The sequence below is a fragment of the Channa argus genome, chromosome 5, assembly GCF_033026475.1.
Source record: "Channa argus isolate prfri chromosome 5, Channa argus male v1.0, whole genome shotgun sequence".
NCBI classification, from domain to species: domain Eukaryota; kingdom Metazoa; phylum Chordata; class Actinopteri; order Anabantiformes; family Channidae; genus Channa; species Channa argus.
This window is the reverse complement of record NC_090201.1, coordinates 1,035,323-1,053,183: the sequence shown is the minus strand read 5'-3', so window position 1 is coordinate 1,053,183 and position 17,861 is coordinate 1,035,323. Positions and strand designations below refer to the sequence as shown.

Genomic DNA, 17,861 nt, shown 5'->3' with positions numbered 1-17,861 from the left:
TATAGCCTATCCTTGGTAATTTATTTTCAAATAAACTCCCTTCTTTCAGTTTCACCTTCACCGAACTTAGAATGTCTGGTTTTCACTTTTACAGCACTTCAGAACTTCTAAACAATAGTTGGTTTTAGCTGATTTTAAGTCTTGTGACTTCAAAGCATGAGTTGAATCAATCAACTTCCCAACAAACAAGCTAAACAGGCAAATTAAGTTTTGTTTGCAGGCTTTCCAGTATGATTGAGTGTTTAAACTTCTATTTTGTATTTTTTGTACTTTAAAGAATCCACGCATTTGGGTTATACTTCAGCAGCAGGGAAACTAAAGCAGCTTCAAATAATTTACATGTGTCGGCTTGTTTATTCAGGTAGGTCAAGCACATTGAACATTACCAGTTCCAGATGAACACCTTTATTTTTTTCTTCTTTTTTTTTTCTTTTACGTTGCAGCGATGTTGACTTTAGGTGCAGAGACTGACATTTAGATTTTGTCATAACCTATAGCAACAATTTAGTTGATGACAAATTCTTACTATTGAGTAATGATGTGTGATGTTGCATTCACTGATCTGAAGGAAATGTACAAAAAAAATAAATCAACATAGACATATACACAAATTTAGAAATGGATATATGTTCTATGAAGCAGAGTGGGAGCTATGGTATTTGTACCACTAACATATAGAGGAACTTCAATAACTTATGGTCCATATGTTTAACCTCATATTGTAGTGAAAAAACTTCTGACGGCTTATATGAACTAATTAGCTGCATGTGTTTCCCCGTCTGCATATAGTCCATGCTGTAAAATTTGTTGAGTCGATAAAAGCAGTGAGCTACACCTCTGCTGCACAGCCTATTAGTCTCCTGGGTATTTTACATCCCCACAAGGTCTAACCCCAGCTGAATGATAAAGGTTTACACACCTGGTACTAATTACACTCTGACAAACGGCAGTATGAGACCGTTATAGTGTGGTACTGGCTCCTGGATGGGACCCCTGGTTTTGGATTTTGGGGGCAGTGCTAAATTCAAATCTGCTCCGTCTTAACACACGCCTCATTTCAGCCCCGCCAGTCGGCAATGTGGACTTTCTGCGTCGTGGATGAACACGAAACACACAGGATGCTGTAAGAAGAGACAATGCACAATGTAACTCTTTTCAATTTGTGGAAATATGGTGTTGCTGAAGAGAAATGATGGATGCAACAGACTGCACTGATCCATACAGCCGGCCAGCGCGCAGGACACAATGGATAGTCAGCACTTTGGCTTACCATTACGGACTGGACCGGGGAGTGGAGAACGAAATAATAGTGTTGGCCACCGGGCTGGATCAATATCTCCAGGAGATTTTTCACCACATGGACTATCAGGGCGGAGGCAAAATCTCCGTGGACGACTTCAACATCTTGTGTGAGGTTTTGGGGCTGAACAAAGAGTCGGAGGATACCGAATGCGCCGGTGTTTTAGACAATTTACCCAGCGAGCTCACCTTCAGACACTTCCACGCCAAACTATGCGGATACTTCAGCACCAAGGCGGGGTGCCAGTATGAGAACGGCCGGCTGCTGGTCGGGAAAGACAGCGAGCATATAGAGACTCAGATCCGCCTGAGAAGCCCTCTGAAGCGGCGAGAGAAGCTGCTGTCCGTGTGCGTGAGCGGCGGCTCCTCTCCCTCCTCGGACGGACGGCACGCCTCCGGCTGCAGGCTGGGCTCCTGCACCAGGGAGTGCTATGAGGAGATAGTGGCGCTGGAGGAAGCGGAGGACCGAATAACGAAACTGGAAGATGAGAACGCAAGTCTGAGGGAGCTGATTGAGGACATGAGAGCCGCACTTCAGAGCAGTGATGCGCGCTGCTTGGCTCTGCAGGTCTGAGTGCTCATAATGCCGCATAACACAAGTAGCCCAGACTGTATTTTACCAAAGAGACACAGGGAAGCATTAAGCTTTGAATAAAACTTTGCCCAATATAGCAATATCATCCTGTTACATGCCAAAAAACGCCAACATAGCAACACTGGGGAAAGGGATGCCCTCACCAACTTTATGTGAAGGATATTCTAGCATATATATTTCACAAACATCCAAAGGTTGCTTTTAAAAGTTTATAACGGAAATATAATTCATCAGTTAGAGAGTTATAACCATTAAGAAAGTCATTAGTTACCCTAGAGGTTACAAACCCAATTCCCCAGTCTTTATTCAATTCTTTTCAAAGTGATCCATTCGGTCTGCTGCTGCAAACTTGAGTAACTTTTAATGAAGTTGGTCATAAATGGATTTTAGTCCAGGTGTCTTACACCTTCTGCCATGTAGTCCAAACAAGACATTTGCCTTATGGACAAATGCAGTGTCCTCATGTAGGAAGGTAAACAACAGCTGGGCTTCTTACTCCTTGACAAGTCATGGTTTTATCGGATCTTTTCAGCATTAGTACAGAACTTTATTTATCTTTATTTCAAGCAATTCTTACAACTTTTTATTAGCCTATATTAGGGACTGACTTACATTTAGAACTGCACGTCTATTGGAGAATTACATCCATATTATGTGACCAACTAACATTATGTGATTAGTCATTATGTGACTAACAACGGAATCTTTAAAAACCTCAAGAAATCCCTTTTATTAATCAATAATAATGGATTAATTAGTTCCCACTTAGAAACCCTAAATAAATAAGCTTTATTAGAACGTTATAGTAAAGCATGTGATCATTTATTAATGATTTCATTGACATTTACACTTACAGAAGTAATGACCTGTGGGAAAGAACCCAAATCAGCATCCTTAAATAACCCAAATAAGTGCTGATGAGCTTGTCATTGATCTGACTGTTAAATATGTCAAAGCTCTTATTCAAAAGTTTTCATTATTGTACTATATGTAAAGCATTAATAATGCCATATGTTACAGTGTATACATCCTAAAAAGACATTCCAATATTGGACCTGCTTAGTCACATTCCTGTCATTTTGGGCAAGATCTTGATGTGTTTCCCTAAGGTCAGCTGTTCTTCTTGTCCTCAGGTAGGACTATGGAAAAGCCACTCCAAACATAAACCAGAGGATGGCTGTTTTGTTGCCCACCACAGGCAAACAACCCAGAAAAGTCTGAACAACGTAAACCTGAAAAGCAGCACCTACGGCGACCTGAAGAGTCTGCAGAGCATTATCCATGAGATAGACATACTCCAGAGCTCCAGAGACAGACAGGTAGAGGAAGCCATGCTGTGTAACCAGAGACTGGAGCAGGAACTGTGGAGCTCCAAAGAGACCGTGGCAGCACTGGAGGACTGCAACAGAGCTCTAAAGAAGGAGCAGTTAAGCATGAGACGGAAGGTGGAGGAGGCAAGGCAGGCACTGCTCAGCGGACTGGGTAAGGTGAAAGAACTGGAAGCCAAGGCCAGTCATGTGCCAACATTGCAGAGACACATCCTCGAGTTGGAATCCGAGCTTCTCTACTACAGGTAAAAAAAAACTGGGAACTTGGTGCAATGTGCCATCAGTTAGTATCAATAAAACCTTAGATAAATGTTATCATGACAGTAGTATGGACGTTTTTGCTAAATCAGACTGATGATTTGATTATTATTATTATTATTATGACTTCCATACATTTTTGGCACCTAACTACTTCGGCATAGTTTCAACTACACTGTTCAACTTTAAAACGTTCGGGACATTATATAAAGGACATTTTTGTATTCGGCTTCCAAATATCATTTATACTTTTAAGATTTGTATAATTGTATACGTAAAAAGAAAATTCAATGATGACGTCGACGACAGCGTCACATAATTGCCTTTGAAGTTTATAAGGCTACATTTCTTTGAAGTTTGCATAACCAGTTTATATAAGGAAGCTACAAAAGCAAAACCTGTTGAGCTTTTTTCAACTTTGCTTGGAACATCCTTTCAGCGCCGAAGGATTCACAGTGCAATTTCTTTTTTGGAAATTGTTTTTCTAGTTTAAGCTGATGTCTTGGTCACGTTAGCTGAGTTCATCTGGAGAGAGGAAACTCATTGCTGCATTTCTTAGTGTGTAACAACCACCTAACTGTGGCCAGGCAGCATGAATCCAGGAGCAGGAAATATGCAAATCCTCAGTTGCTATTTTTCAAGAATGTAGCCATATAGTGAGTTGGCTATGTGGGAAGACGACATCCCTGCTCTGATTGGTTGCCTGTCTCTCGTACTGGCATTAAAAACCAGAGCTATAGTATGAAGCACCAAACAAAACACATGTGTTGGTGCATATTCAGGAGCCTGGAACCATGCTAATGCTATATGACCACAGTGTAACTATAAAAACCTCAATTTGCTTCAGAGACAGTGGTTTTTGGATCACATAACAACATTTTGATGGCTGAACTGTGACAACATTTAACAATTCACTTTAACTAGTCTTTTACACAAGCACACAATTATCCCTTAGTTTGTGTGAATGTAGGAAATACCAAAAAGGCTCTCTTAAGTTTTCATTTTAATTTAATTTCCTTTTGTACCACTATTGATGTTAAATGATTTCTTGGGGGGATTGAAAAGGCAGCTTGACGGCAAATGGTGATTTGGAACTTGTAAATCCCTCTGCCGTTCAGACACGATAGAGGAGATAAGGAGTTAAGAGAAAGTTAGGCCCATAGAAGGCCACGGCATCTCGAATTTAACTACATGAGAAAATCAACTTCATTTTCAGAAAGAGAATAAAAAAATACAATTAAGTTTACATTTGCAAATTAAAAGAAATTTTGCGTGTTTCTACCGAATCTTCTCCGTACTGAAATTTTGCCACGATCATTTGGTCCAATCACTTCCCAGTTCCTAGTCATGTCATAAAAAGGCAGGGCTACTTTTGAAAACGTACTGCATGAAGGAGGACCTTTGTGGCTAGAATCAACCATAATGCAGAATAGAACGACTGTTTATCGCTGGTTTCTTGCCTGGAAAAGCCTGCTATGAAACCTTCATGTGGGTCGCTATTCCAATTTTCAGCCTTGTTTTGTTTTAGTTTATTTAACTGGCATCGTGTGTGGCACGTCGCTCCTGCCTGAGCTCTAGAGAACTAGTCATTTTGGTGGAAGTAAGGGCTTTTAAAGTACAAAGCCACTGGTTTAATGTGTATCTCTGAGTCTGTTGTCCCTGCACCAGCTATATAATCAGTGTCTGCAGGTCTGAGCTCGGTAGCAGATGTCTCTAAGTGGCTATAAGGTTGGTATAAGTGGTTATATAATGCAGTCGTGGACTTTGAGACACAGTCGTGTACAACCAGACCCTTATGAATAATGTCCCCATTACCACGTACCTTTAGGTGATTCTTAATAACATATTTAACAGCCACAATACTCAGTCTTTCTTCAACCCCCAAACTCAACTTATTTATGCAGACTGTGTTCCAAACTCTTTTCACTGCCCTTTCATTGATGGCCTTACGGGAAATAATTCAAGCCCCAAAGCCTTTGACTTGTCAAGGGAGAGCTCCATTGAGTGAGAAGCTCAACAGACTGACCATTCTCATCAATCTCTGCTTACTTCTTTCACTTGGCCCCCAAATGAACAATACCACATAGGAACCCCCATCCTATGCATCTTAGCAACCAAGCTCCATGAACATTCCCACTGAAAGCCTCATTGCTCAAATGTCTCAGAGTGTGTGGTGCAGTAGTTAATGTACCTATAGGCACCTGTTGAAATGGTTGACTGTAACTTTACCCCCACGACTTATTTCTTAACTGCTGTGACAAATAATGGGATTAACTCAGATGCTGCTTTATCTCAGAGAGACAGAGTTACAGACAGAGTCGATGAGATCTTGGTTTCTGTCTGGGGATTTCACTTAAAAAACATGTTTTCATGGTTTTAAGTGTTTTTTTAAACATGTACTTATAACCACTGAAATAGGTTTTACTTTAAGGACATTAAGAGAAAGGAAGATGATTTTGGCTCCCAAAACTTACATTGAAAGGGCTTTAAGAAACATTATCTTCATGGCTAGTATGAACGAGAGGAATAGTTACAGCAAGTGGGACCTGTTTCAGGGTTCATATAAGCACCTGGCTGTCATTTTAAGACACTTTAAAAAATGTTGCCTGGTCCTTTAACCAAAAGGAACAATAAAGGGGGTGACTGTGGTGCCAGGGTTGTTGTCCCCGTCCTCTCTGCTACATGTCAAAGTGTCCTTGAGCAAGACACTGAACCCCAACTTAGTTGCCCCCAGTGAGTGTTGGCCAGCTGCATAGCAGCTCCCCTTCGGTGTGTGAGTGTGTGTGTGATTGTGAGTGTGAGTAGGTGAATAAGAAGCAGTGTGAAGCACTTTGAGTGCCAATAGTTAGAAAGCGCTGTAGAAGTGCAGACCATTTATAAGAGGGAGGTTATCATCCTTAGGATGTTGAAAGCACATCTGGAGTCTGGACTTTCCCAACAGGATAGACATCAGTTCACAATGGAGACTAGTTTATTACAGTACATCCAGAAACTTTAAAGGGAATGTTGGGCATTAGAAACAAACAAACAAACAAACAAACAAACAAACAAACAAACAAACAAACAAACAAAACACCTTCTTATTCTATTGCTGAGAGTTAAGTGAAAAGATGAATTTTGCTATCATTTTCTAAAAGCTGATTTATTAGTCTACTGTAGCTTTAGTACTGTAAGTATGAAACTATACCCAGCTAAGGACAGAGACAGGAAGCTTTACACTATACAAAGTAACATCTTGATTTTCTCTTTCTTAGCATTTGTTGATGTACAATTTTCTCATGTAGAAAACTTTCCGTTAACATCCCAGCAGAAGTCAGTTTTTTAAAATGTGGTCATCAGTATGAAACTTGATGTGTGGGTGTTGTTGCGTAACATCTCTGTGATTTCTCTGGACTGTATGAGAGAAGAGAGCAGAGGCTGAGACTCAGATGGGAACCACACCTTTAACAGAAGTTGATTTGCACAGGAAAGACTCTGGTAACTGTGATCAACTTATGGTGTTGTCTTTAAGCCCCAGAAGGTCTAAATCAGTCACTGTTGCCAATCGAGGTCTGTGGGCCAAAGGGATTAGACAATAGAAAACACAGCAAGAGCAAGAAAAAGAAATGAGGGGGAGGAAAGCATACCATCTGGAGGAAGAAGAAAACACTTATCTGTTTTTTCATGAAGTGACAGACATGTTTTGCAAGGTCCAAACAAGAGGAAGTGCTTCATTCAGCTTTCTATTTTCTTTTAAAACTCTAAATAAAATATACAGAATCACTCAATGAAATAAACTCTGGTCTGGTTTATGAAGAGCTTAGGTTTTATTATCCTCTTAATTCCCGGTGTCCGAGTTGATACAGTCCGAGAATATTTAGAGACCAAACCCAAGCACATATTTCCTAAGTGTGCATGTTTTAAACTCACTTTTTGTTTTAATGGCTCGCCTGCAGACATCTTCTCCATATGCCTCTAACCCTTGGCCCTGTGAAGGCAGGCCCCAGGGGAGGCATAATCTCCCAGCCTTTTCATGCTCTCTGCGTGCCGCCTGACAACGGTGGGGAGAGGAGGGTCTCGCAGACCATTTATCTGCCTCTGCACAAGAGCTGCAGCATTGTGTGGAGCAGGTGCTGCTACAGCATTCCTGCCCTTTAAATAATGTGGAAAGAACACGCTCTCGGGAGACGTCTGGGACCTGGGGCATTCTGCTGCTGCTGTCTTGCTGTTGTTCTTGAAAACTCTTCAAAAACTCACACTGCCAAGTGGGCTCCTTTTCACATTGAACCGCTGCCCCGCGCTCCTTCCCTCTGGTTGGGAGGTATGCTTACATCAGCAGAAATACATCACACACAAAATATCTTATAAACTTCTGCCACCCACCCGAGTGGGGCTTCTCTCCCTGTGCATTTCCCTCTACTTTTAATAGCCCAATTTCTTTGACAGAGGTTTCTTTGCAATTGTGCTTGATGAGAAGAGCTGAACCCTGTGGAAATGCAGCACAGGCACTAATTTTGGATTCAGTCCTCAGCTAATGGTAAACAATAATCACATGCCTTAAAAGTGCTTTGTTTGTATCGCAGAAACCACCTCATTGTAGTGCAACCCAAGAGCACTTGATTAATTACCTTCAGCTATCTAAACACAGCCCCTCACCCTTCTCTGTAATGCTGCAGGGCGCCAACAAGTGCTGAATTTCAAGTTCAAGCTCAGGTTTACAGCATCCCCTCATTTTTAACTGCTGCAGAGAAAAGAGACTGTCATTGACCAATGACACCTGAAAGAGAAAAAAGCTCTTCAAGGAGTGGAGGAGGGGAGCAGTGGTGTGGAGTTGGGTACGTTGATGGAAAGTTCACTTCAGAGCTGCACTATGATAACTACAGGGAGGACTCTGGGTGACCTGGCTGGAACAACAAACAGCTTCTCAGCTTTATTGTAAATATAGTAACAGAGGGAGCAACATATGTGCAGTAGGTACTGTACTGACCATTATGCTGATTCTATTGGTGGATGCAATAATATAAAGACGGGAAATATTTGATTAGCTTTCTGTTAGACTTCTTTGACCTTAAATGACCTTACATTTTAAAAAATGGTACTGTTCTTTAGTTTTTAAGTGGGGCATGCAGTAAGGCATTGCATTGTAATCTGTAGGCTGCAATAGCACAAATCGTTTTTTGGGTTTTTTTTTTTTTGGCAAACTGGGGGCAGAAAATCTGCGGCATTAACGGAAAGAGATGGTATTTTAGGATTTATGGCTAATAGTCAATAGTAGCTATATAGTACTGCAAGAACAGGGTAATCAATTTTTTTAAACTGCTGTTAAATTTGGTTATTATGAGAGCTGTGACTTCTTCATTCATTTTTTACATTACATAAAATCAAAACATTGAACTAAAAGAGGCTTAAAGTCTCAGAGCAACATTATTAACCTACAATAAGGTTCCTGTGCACTTTTGTGAATGTAAGCTGGGCATTCGGGGAAAATCTAGCTTGTGTAATTATGTAGTTATGGTTTTATGGTTAAGTTTTCATTTATTTCCCCACGAACTCCTTACAAGGAAATGCATTCTACTAGCTAGTTGCTATCAGCAATTTGGTGTTGGACAAGTTGGCCATTGTGTTGATCAGAAGTTTTTGACTGGAAACCTTCTACCTGCAGGTCCCAGAAACATGGTAAAGAAAGTAGTGAGACTAAACCATAGCAACCATATTCATTTAGAAAAAATACCAGCTGCTGAGGCAGAGTTGAGTCATAATTATTTGTGGGTTCATCGCTAAGATGGACCTCTTTAAAAATAAAATGATAAAAATGAAAGTAATAGCCAATGTTAGTGCAGCTTTAAGGCGTTTTTTCACTTAGAAATCATTTGGTGCATATAGTGAATATGTAAAGTACTAAAATAAGTCTGCACTGTGTTTTACTTATGTTCTCCCCAGCAAAATAAGTATATGAATAGATATTTTCAGTTTGGCAGGTCACACAGTCTCTTGCTGCTTTTGCATTTGGCACATTGGCGAGAGTTATGCCAGCACATTTCATGAAATGCTGATCAAATTTTGACTGTGTCTGCTGTATCCCACAGTCTGACAACTATCCAGGATGTCTGCCTGGACTACTTTCAGGTATCTCCTCTAAACCATTTGGAATTCCCATGCTCAGCACCAGCACCACCCCACACCCCACAGTGTATCCCATCACTGTCAAACCATGTGTTGAGAAAACCCACAAAGAAACCTTAGACAGTCCAAATCCCAACCACACTCAGAAACAAATTGGAACTTGTTTTCATGTGATAGTCAGGAGATTTTCCCATTCTCAAAGGTTTGTTGGATTTATTGGATTTTATGTTGTCTCTTAAGACACAATGTCATTTTTTTTGCCTTCTATTCATGTCAAAGGCCTGATTCAGAAGCTGTGGCCTTGCTACAATCTTCACTGAACACAGGCTGCGGCCTCCCTCCAACCACTGTCAATTAAAGTGCAATTAGTCACAGCAAAGCCTGCATTTGAAAAGGCCCTCCACCAGTTCATTCCTGAATCTGAGCGTTTCCACAGCAACCAGCTAACTTTTTGTGTGTGTTCACGTCCATATACCACCTCCATGTTGGTCCAACGGCAGCTGCTGGCCCTCATGAGCTAACTCATGGACTTTCCTCCACCATGGCCCCTACTAACTTAAACAGGACTCTGTGATTGATTGCCTGAAATCATGTTGCTATTGCTGACCTTCAGTGAAGTCAGTTGTTTCTCCCCAGTTTTGTTCAAAGAATCCCAAAGTAGTGCACAGATGCAGTGTATAATGTTCTGTTACAGCATATTGTGCTTCGTGCCAAAAGGATATAAGCATGAGTGCTCTGTGACGTTTTTTCTTTTTTCATAGAGGCAGGCAGTTGAAAACCTTTTAGACATTTTCTCTTTTTTTCTTCAGCAAGACATCATCATCTGGAAACACTTACGAAGGCCCCCTATCGGATTTCCCCCTGCACAAAAGAGCAGACAGCAGGAGAAACCTAGAAAATTTAAACCATTACAGAACTATTGATTCACGCAAACTGCAGTCTCAGTCTTTTTTTAGGCACAAATGTTTGTATGTATCCACAACATATGACAAAATGTGTCCTATAATATAGAAATGTTAAATATATTTTCATTTGCAGATGAAATTATGTATAACAAAACTTGTTAGAAACTGTCCATGTACTCAGAAATTTCCTAGTTCCAGTTGTGTCTCATGTAACGTGCATTTACTTCACATCTTGCAAGCATACTCCTGCACACTGTTAGCTTTAGTCTACCACTGACCCACTTTACTGTAAAATGCCTTAAAGCTACAATGTCTGGCTTCAATTACCCCACCCAGATTTGGCATACAACATCACAGGCCTCTATAAAATTATCATGGCAGTTGTAGATGTGGCTTAATACATATAGCCTCGTGTTACTTGATATGTTCTGTTTGATGTTAGAAATTGGTTTGGACTGAGCTTTTCTCATCTGTGCAAATTTGAAGAGCAATTTTAGCCTTTTGGTCAGTGTCAGTTTATGTGCTGCGATTCGCGGCAGTGCTGATGAGCTTGTGTGTGAGAAAATTGCAGTCAAACCGCTTTCGGTGCGTTGAACCCACTGTGCTCCTTTTCAGGTCGGAGGTGTCAAAACTACAACTCCCAAGCAGCACCAGGGCTGAGCAGCAGTTGAGTGTTGGCAGCAGTCTGGGACAGGGATGCTGCTCCGATTCCCAAGACGACCGCTGTTCCCCAACGGGGCGTGCTCTGACGACCCCAGACAAAAGTAAGATGTCTTAGAGCGAATGCTTCTTTACAGCAGAGAACTATAGAAACTGTATGATTATACTTACACTTTTATAAGTGAGAAAGATCTAACAAGCACTTAAGTCATTTTCCAAATTCACAAACCATCACCCAATATAATCACTGTAGTTTACTGATGGCTCCTACAGATATGGTTGCATGGGGCAAAATAGTCTTAATATCTGAAGAGAGAAACACCTTTGCTTACCATTGCTGTAATAACAATGGCTAATCAATCATATTTCGGTGCCTGGGTAATATTGTTCATTTTGTGCTGTTCAGTGGAGGAACAGCTCTTTCGTTCGGTGGAGGGACAGGCTGCATCTGACGAGGAAGAGGACAAGTGGACTGGAGATCAACAGAGGCAGGTGGATGAGGTGAAGAGAATCTTGACCAGGCTGTCCTGCTGTGGGGAAAGGTAGAGCACATCAACAGTGTATTGTATCACAAAGCTAGTGGCGCTGTGGCTGTCTGAAATCACTCCCATATTTACTTCTTCACTACTCTCTATATAATGTACACTAAATGTTACACATGTTATACATATTCACTGGCTTATCTTGTTAATATAAAAAAAAAATGAGAAAAGCAGAATCAGGTGTTATTGGTTTTGTTCTGGTTCCTATATGCCAAAAACATATTTACACTTTGTGCAGATATTTTGGAATCTGCCAACAATCTTGGAGGATTAACTGGAAAGAGGAATTGTTGTCTGTGCCAGATCCATTTGAATTATAGCCATGAATTTCATAATATGAATGACAACTGAATACACATTAAACAGCTGCCAAGTCTAATTCAGCTACTCCAGATCTGAGCCTAATAGACTTTCTGTCTTCACTTGTCTGGACTAGGTGCGACGACAAAGCATTCAAGAAGCTGATGTCTAATTTTGGAACCTCAAGGAGCGAGGAGAGCTGCAGCGCTGTGGTGGAGCTCCTGGAGAGGGTGACCAGGTTGCATAAGCAGCTAGAGCTGAAGGAGAGCCAAGCAGGGATAGACATGGACCAGGTACAAACCACCACGGTCTTCCGTTGCACCAGGGTGGGCCACTGCAACATTCTCTGACTTGCTCTGCTGGTTCCATTTTCTATTTAATTGTGGATGGTGTTGCTTTACTTCATAAGTGGCTTTGTGCAAGGTGGTAAATTAAGGTAGAAAGAACTGGTGAGGGGTTGTTATGAAAGTGCAGGGCTTCAAAGGGCAAAACCATAGCTAGTGGCATGATCCTGCAGCTTCCACCAAACCAAACCACCAGCAGTGGCGACACAGTCTCCTAACTCTGTCTGTTTGTATGGGTGTGTTTGGGGGGTAGTGCTTGCAGCTGTTTCTCACTGGAGCTGACCACAGAAACACTCCCCCTTTGTCCCACATGGCACTTAAATCATAAATTAAAGCTCTCTTGTTGCAGTCGAGTAGTATTGTCACAACACAGGAAGGCAGGCAGAGGGGGAACTGTGACGTAATGTGTTCCCAGAACATCTCAGCACCCAGAGAGGAACATTTCAAACCAAACAAAGTCTTGACTGTGAGGCTTTGTTTATTCACAGGAAGTGTGGGGTTAGGACTCATGTCCTTCAAAATAGCATGACGCAAAGGGGCACTAAATGGATTTTCAACATTTCGGCAGTCAAACCTACAACATGTGGTCTGAAAACACACAATATAACCCCGACATTTGACATCCATTTAACTGGATATTTTGATATTGTATTAAGATATTTTGCAGGCCTACATTTCAAAGGGGGGCATATCCAGCTGCTCCTGCAAGCTTATCAAATTTATTTTGGCTCAAGACTATATCCCAACAGGTAGTTTAAACTGTGTTTGGTCTTAAAGGATAACTTTGGTGGTATTCTATATTTTTCTGACTTTAAATAAATCCCTCTTCCAAAACCAACAATAACTTGATTCTGTTAACCAGTATTGTCTCCAAAGCTGAATATATCTCATTACTCTTTGTTAGAGAACTAAACCCTAACACACCCATAAGCCTCACTGTTGCTCTGGGTGACACATGCTGTTTATTACCATACAAACACACATTATAGTTTAATTAAATTCTAAAGAAACTTTCTTGCTACAGGACACTTATAGAGCATCACATGTAGATTAATCTGTGAGTGAAAGTAGTCCTGAAGAAAAGTGCTGTTTCTAACAATTATTGTTTGCATCTACCATGACAAAGATGATTGGAGCTGAGTGCCACATATAAGATTGGAAAGTACTTACAAGTGAACAAAGCAAATTTCAAAAGGAATTAAATTCATTATTTTTCTCAAAATTGTGATATGTGAAAGAAGTTTGTTTAAAATCTTTGCAAATTTATTAAAAATTAAAAATGAAAAAAAAGTCACATGTACATAGTTATTCACTGCCTTTACTCAATACTTTGTTGAAGCACCTTTAGCACCAATTACAGCTTTAAGTGTTTTTGAGTATGATGCTAGAAGCTTGTCACACCTATGTTTTGGCAGTTTCTCCCATATTTCTTTGCAGTAACTCTCAACCTTCATCAGGTTGGATGGGGAGCGTCGGTGCACAGCCGTTTTCAGTTCTCTCCAGAGAAGTTCCATAGGGTTCAAGTCTGGGCTCTGGCTGGGCCACTCAGGGACATTCACAGAGTTGTCCTGTAGCCACTTCTTTGTTATCTTGGCTGTGTGCTTAGGGTCATTGTCCTGTTGAAAGATGAACCATCACCCTAGTCTGAGGTTCAGCAGGTGAGTGGTGCCTGGTGGCCTCCAGACATAGCATTCAGGCCAAAGAGTTCGGTCTTTGTTTTTATCAGACCAGAGAATTTTGTTTCTCATGGTCTTAAATTCCTTAAGGTGGGCTGTCATGTCCCTTTTACTTGAACTGATTTCCATCTGGCCACTCTAACATGACAGGCCTGATTGGTGGAGTGCTGCAGAGATGGTTGTTCTTTTGGAAGATTCTCCTCTCTCCACAGAGAAACACTGGAGCTCTTTCAGAGTGACCATCAGGTTCTTGGTCACCCTGACTAAGGCCCTACTCTCTCAATCGCTCAGTTTGGCCCAACTCTTCCCGCTCTATGAAGATGATTAAGGCCACTGTGCTCATTGTGACCTTCAATGCTGCAGAAATTTTATACACAACCCTGTCTAGGAGGTCTACAGACAATTCCTTGGACTTCATTGCTTGGTTTGTGCTCTGATATACACTGTTTACAGAAGGGCCTTATATAGACAAGTAGACTCCAATCAAGATGTAGAAACATCTCAAGGATGATCACAGATGCACCAGAGCTCAATTTTAAGTGACATTGCAAAGGCGATTTGATGCGATGTGATTTTTTTCTTTTATTTAATTTTTTATTAATTTCCATATTTTAAACACACTTCTTTCACACTGTCATTATGGGGTATGGTTTTTAGAATTTTGAGAGCAACAACGAATTTAATCCATTTTGGAATAAGTCTATAACATATAAAAATATGGAAAAAGTTTAGGAACATGAATACTTTCTGGATGGATGCTAGTTTTTGTGTGTGTGTGAAACATCTCAAGTAGAAGGTTACTGTTCTTTAGTTTGACTGACTTGTGTTGTGTGTCTCCAGATCAAGAATTCTCTGGTCAAGGAGCTGCAGCAGAAAGCAGAGGAGACTGAGTTACTTCAGATGGAGCTGCAAATGTTAGAGACAGAGAGGGTTCGTCTGTCACTGGTGGAGGAGAAACTGGTGGACATTCTTCAGCTTCTCCAGCAGCTCAGAGATCTGGTTTGTAGCTGCAGCTGCATTGTTGAGTCTTAAGTAGTTACTTAACTAAAGCTCATAGACAATGAATTATTTTTGCAGCTTTGGTTGCGGAGTTGAGCAAAATCCACCCACACAATCCTGGAATGATTCTGGTTACACATCAGAGAGGAAACAAATGAAAAAATTCACTAGCATCGTTCAAAGACAACTATGAACATTATTTCGAACTGTTGTATCAGCAACATCTTACTGCTACAGAATTAATGTGATTTTTTATTTTTATTTGGGTTTTTGTATCATTCTGCATCAACAGTGTGAGATTGAATGTGTGACAGCATTTGAGGTTCTAATACTTGCTTAAGTGACTGTCAATTGTTAATCTCTTGTTTCAGAACGTCTCACGGAGGTCTCTTGGGAAAATATTGCTCAGCACTTTAGAGTCTTGCAGCGACCCACAACATGGTTAGTAGAGCTCACATCCCTAATGAAATCTATCCAAAGTCTTGTGAAACGAGATAATGAAAATGTACAGTTACTGTGGGAAAGGGAATTAAATTAGATTTTTGTTGGGTTGTCTGTAACTTGATTCCCACAGCGAGCACATCTTTTCTGTTTTTCTGTTTTTTCAGGGAAAGCCCACATTCTGGAGGTGCTTAATGCTCTTTATCATGAACTGGCTGCCTGTGAGATTCTATCAACTGGTGGACCTTTGGAGAGAACACAGAGTCAGCAGTCTCTTAACGCCCTCATCATCTCCTGCTAAACAACACTGCCCCCTCCTGGTCCACACATGTTCCAGCATCGTTTCCAGAGGACATGGAAGCTGCTTCAGAGGTCAAACAACAGGCTGATTAATGTGCATAGTGTAATATATTGTAGCTTATATATATGCCTTAGACCCTAGTATCTATAGGGGGTTTTAGTTTAGAATGTTGATCATTGTAGTAATTGGCTTTATTACATATAGAGGAAATTCTTGCTTGTGTAGGGTTTAAATTTTATTGCACATAACTCTTTCATTATCCATGGATTTTTTTTTTTTCCTCAACACAATTCTGAATGTGAAAAAGTTGAAATAAGCTAAACTTTGGGGAAATGAAGTCACCTCCGAAGTGAGTCAACCGCCACTTGGAATTTTGAAATATCTGAACAGAAAAGAAACCACATCTCAACTTTGTGTACTTCACTCATCTCATAAGGCTGTGTCAATATAGGCACAGGCGCAAAGTGTACAGAAAATCACACTGTAATCCACTTTGAGAACATAACTGGTGTAGCTTGCAACCCTTATTGGGAGGCCTCTGTGTTGTTTAATGGTGCATTAAGATGGTTTATTCATTTATTTAACATCAGTAATTAAATATTATCGCACCATCAGTGTGTGTATTAATCACAGTATAGCCTCAGGATCTGTTTGTACAAGCAATAATCGGGTTCTGTCCAGTGTATAGCCTTCAATCCTATTAATGATTCTGTTACAGTGCATTAATAAAAGCAGTGTCTAAGCTAATTATACTGTTTCATGATGTACCTTCTTCTTAATATAATAAAGCAGATTTAGCTTCATTTAAATGCTCATTTTGACAGACAAAACTTTTTCATATGAGTTGGATCAGTTGCATTGTCATTGCTGTACTGAAGTGATGCCTTTGATGAAAACCCATTCACTCGTGTCATGCCATTAAAGCCTTTGAACTACACCATCTGGATCAGTGTGACTTGTTTAATCACGTATGTTCAAAAAGGAACTGTCTAATTCCCACAGTGATCCACATCCATGCAGCTATACCCTAAGAAAAGAAGGGAGGGCTAAGGACATCAGGCAACATGTTGCACTAAGGTACGCTCAATCTCCAAAAAAAATAAAAGAACAACACAACTCACTTTTGGTGAAAGTGAAAAAGTCTGCCAAACCTGGTAGGGTGGTATTTGAATCTGCAGCCTTCTGCATCACAACCCAGTACTCTAACACTGAACCAAAAGGCCCCCTATGAGCCTCCAGTTTGGTAGTTTATTGTATGTTTCATTTTTAAATGCAGACTTTAGTTTACTAATGTGTAAGTGAGGAAGTACCTTTCTATGAGGCAAGACTGCACTAATGGATGTCTTAAAATTTACATTTCATCAATAAATATTTTCTGCATTAGTACCAAAAATGTCATTTTGCATCAGTCATTGTATCATTTTTCTAAATTTGCTAATCTTTAAAGCAAATCAATAGTCAGGTTTGTTTGGTAGCTATGCATGTCTATTCTGTGATTTTGTTTAATCTATCTTAATCCATCAGTTTTTACCTATACTTGCCTTGTATCCTTATATGTACATCAATGATGTAACTTTATTAGATATGCTGGGCCTTGTCTCTGATGTGTTATTGTTTTTGCTACCCGACACAAAACAATAATTCAAATGTCACCTCTACATGCAAAAAATAAATTTTAAAAATTGCTGGACCTTAGTTTACATTTTATACATATACAAAATAGGTAGTTAAAGTAAGTTCTGAAAGAGTGAATTAAATTTAATATTTCAGAAAGCGATATACAAACCTAAAAGTACCATAAAACATACCTAATTCACAATACAAACATATTGTTGGTGAAATGCTATTTAGTTAGTTTTAGTTAGTTAAATAAAGCCAAGAGCAAATTAAATCCTTGTCTGTTATATGCTTGTGTACAGTATAGGCATAAAACATTTTCAAGATGATTTTGTTTGTTAAATCTGAACTTTTATGGCCGCGAAACAGTAAACTTATTACACACAATTTACATTTAAAATTCTTTATAACATAGAAATCTAAAGTAGTAGTATAACATATAATCTGATTAGACTTTAGCACATTAATATCTACAGCGCTTGACATAATATAAG

At 40.1% G+C, this 17,861-nt stretch overlaps 1 protein-coding gene across 1 annotated transcript; it reads left to right on the top strand.

The window, feature by feature from the left end:
- The first annotated feature begins 1,050 nt into the window (after nucleotides 1–1,050).
- On the top strand, nucleotides 1,051–16,687 carry efcc1 (EF-hand and coiled-coil domain containing 1). The gene is made up of 8 exons (XM_067505381.1): nucleotides 1,051–1,867; nucleotides 3,028–3,467; nucleotides 11,103–11,251; nucleotides 11,554–11,689; nucleotides 12,126–12,282; nucleotides 14,850–15,008; nucleotides 15,380–15,449; nucleotides 15,617–16,687. Exons 1-8 carry the CDS (start codon nucleotides 1,190–1,192, stop codon nucleotides 15,748–15,750), a joined length of 1,923 nt encoding a protein of 640 aa, XP_067361482.1. The 5' UTR covers nucleotides 1,051–1,189; the 3' UTR covers nucleotides 15,751–16,687.
- The last annotated feature ends 1,174 nt before the right edge of the window (nucleotides 16,688–17,861 follow it).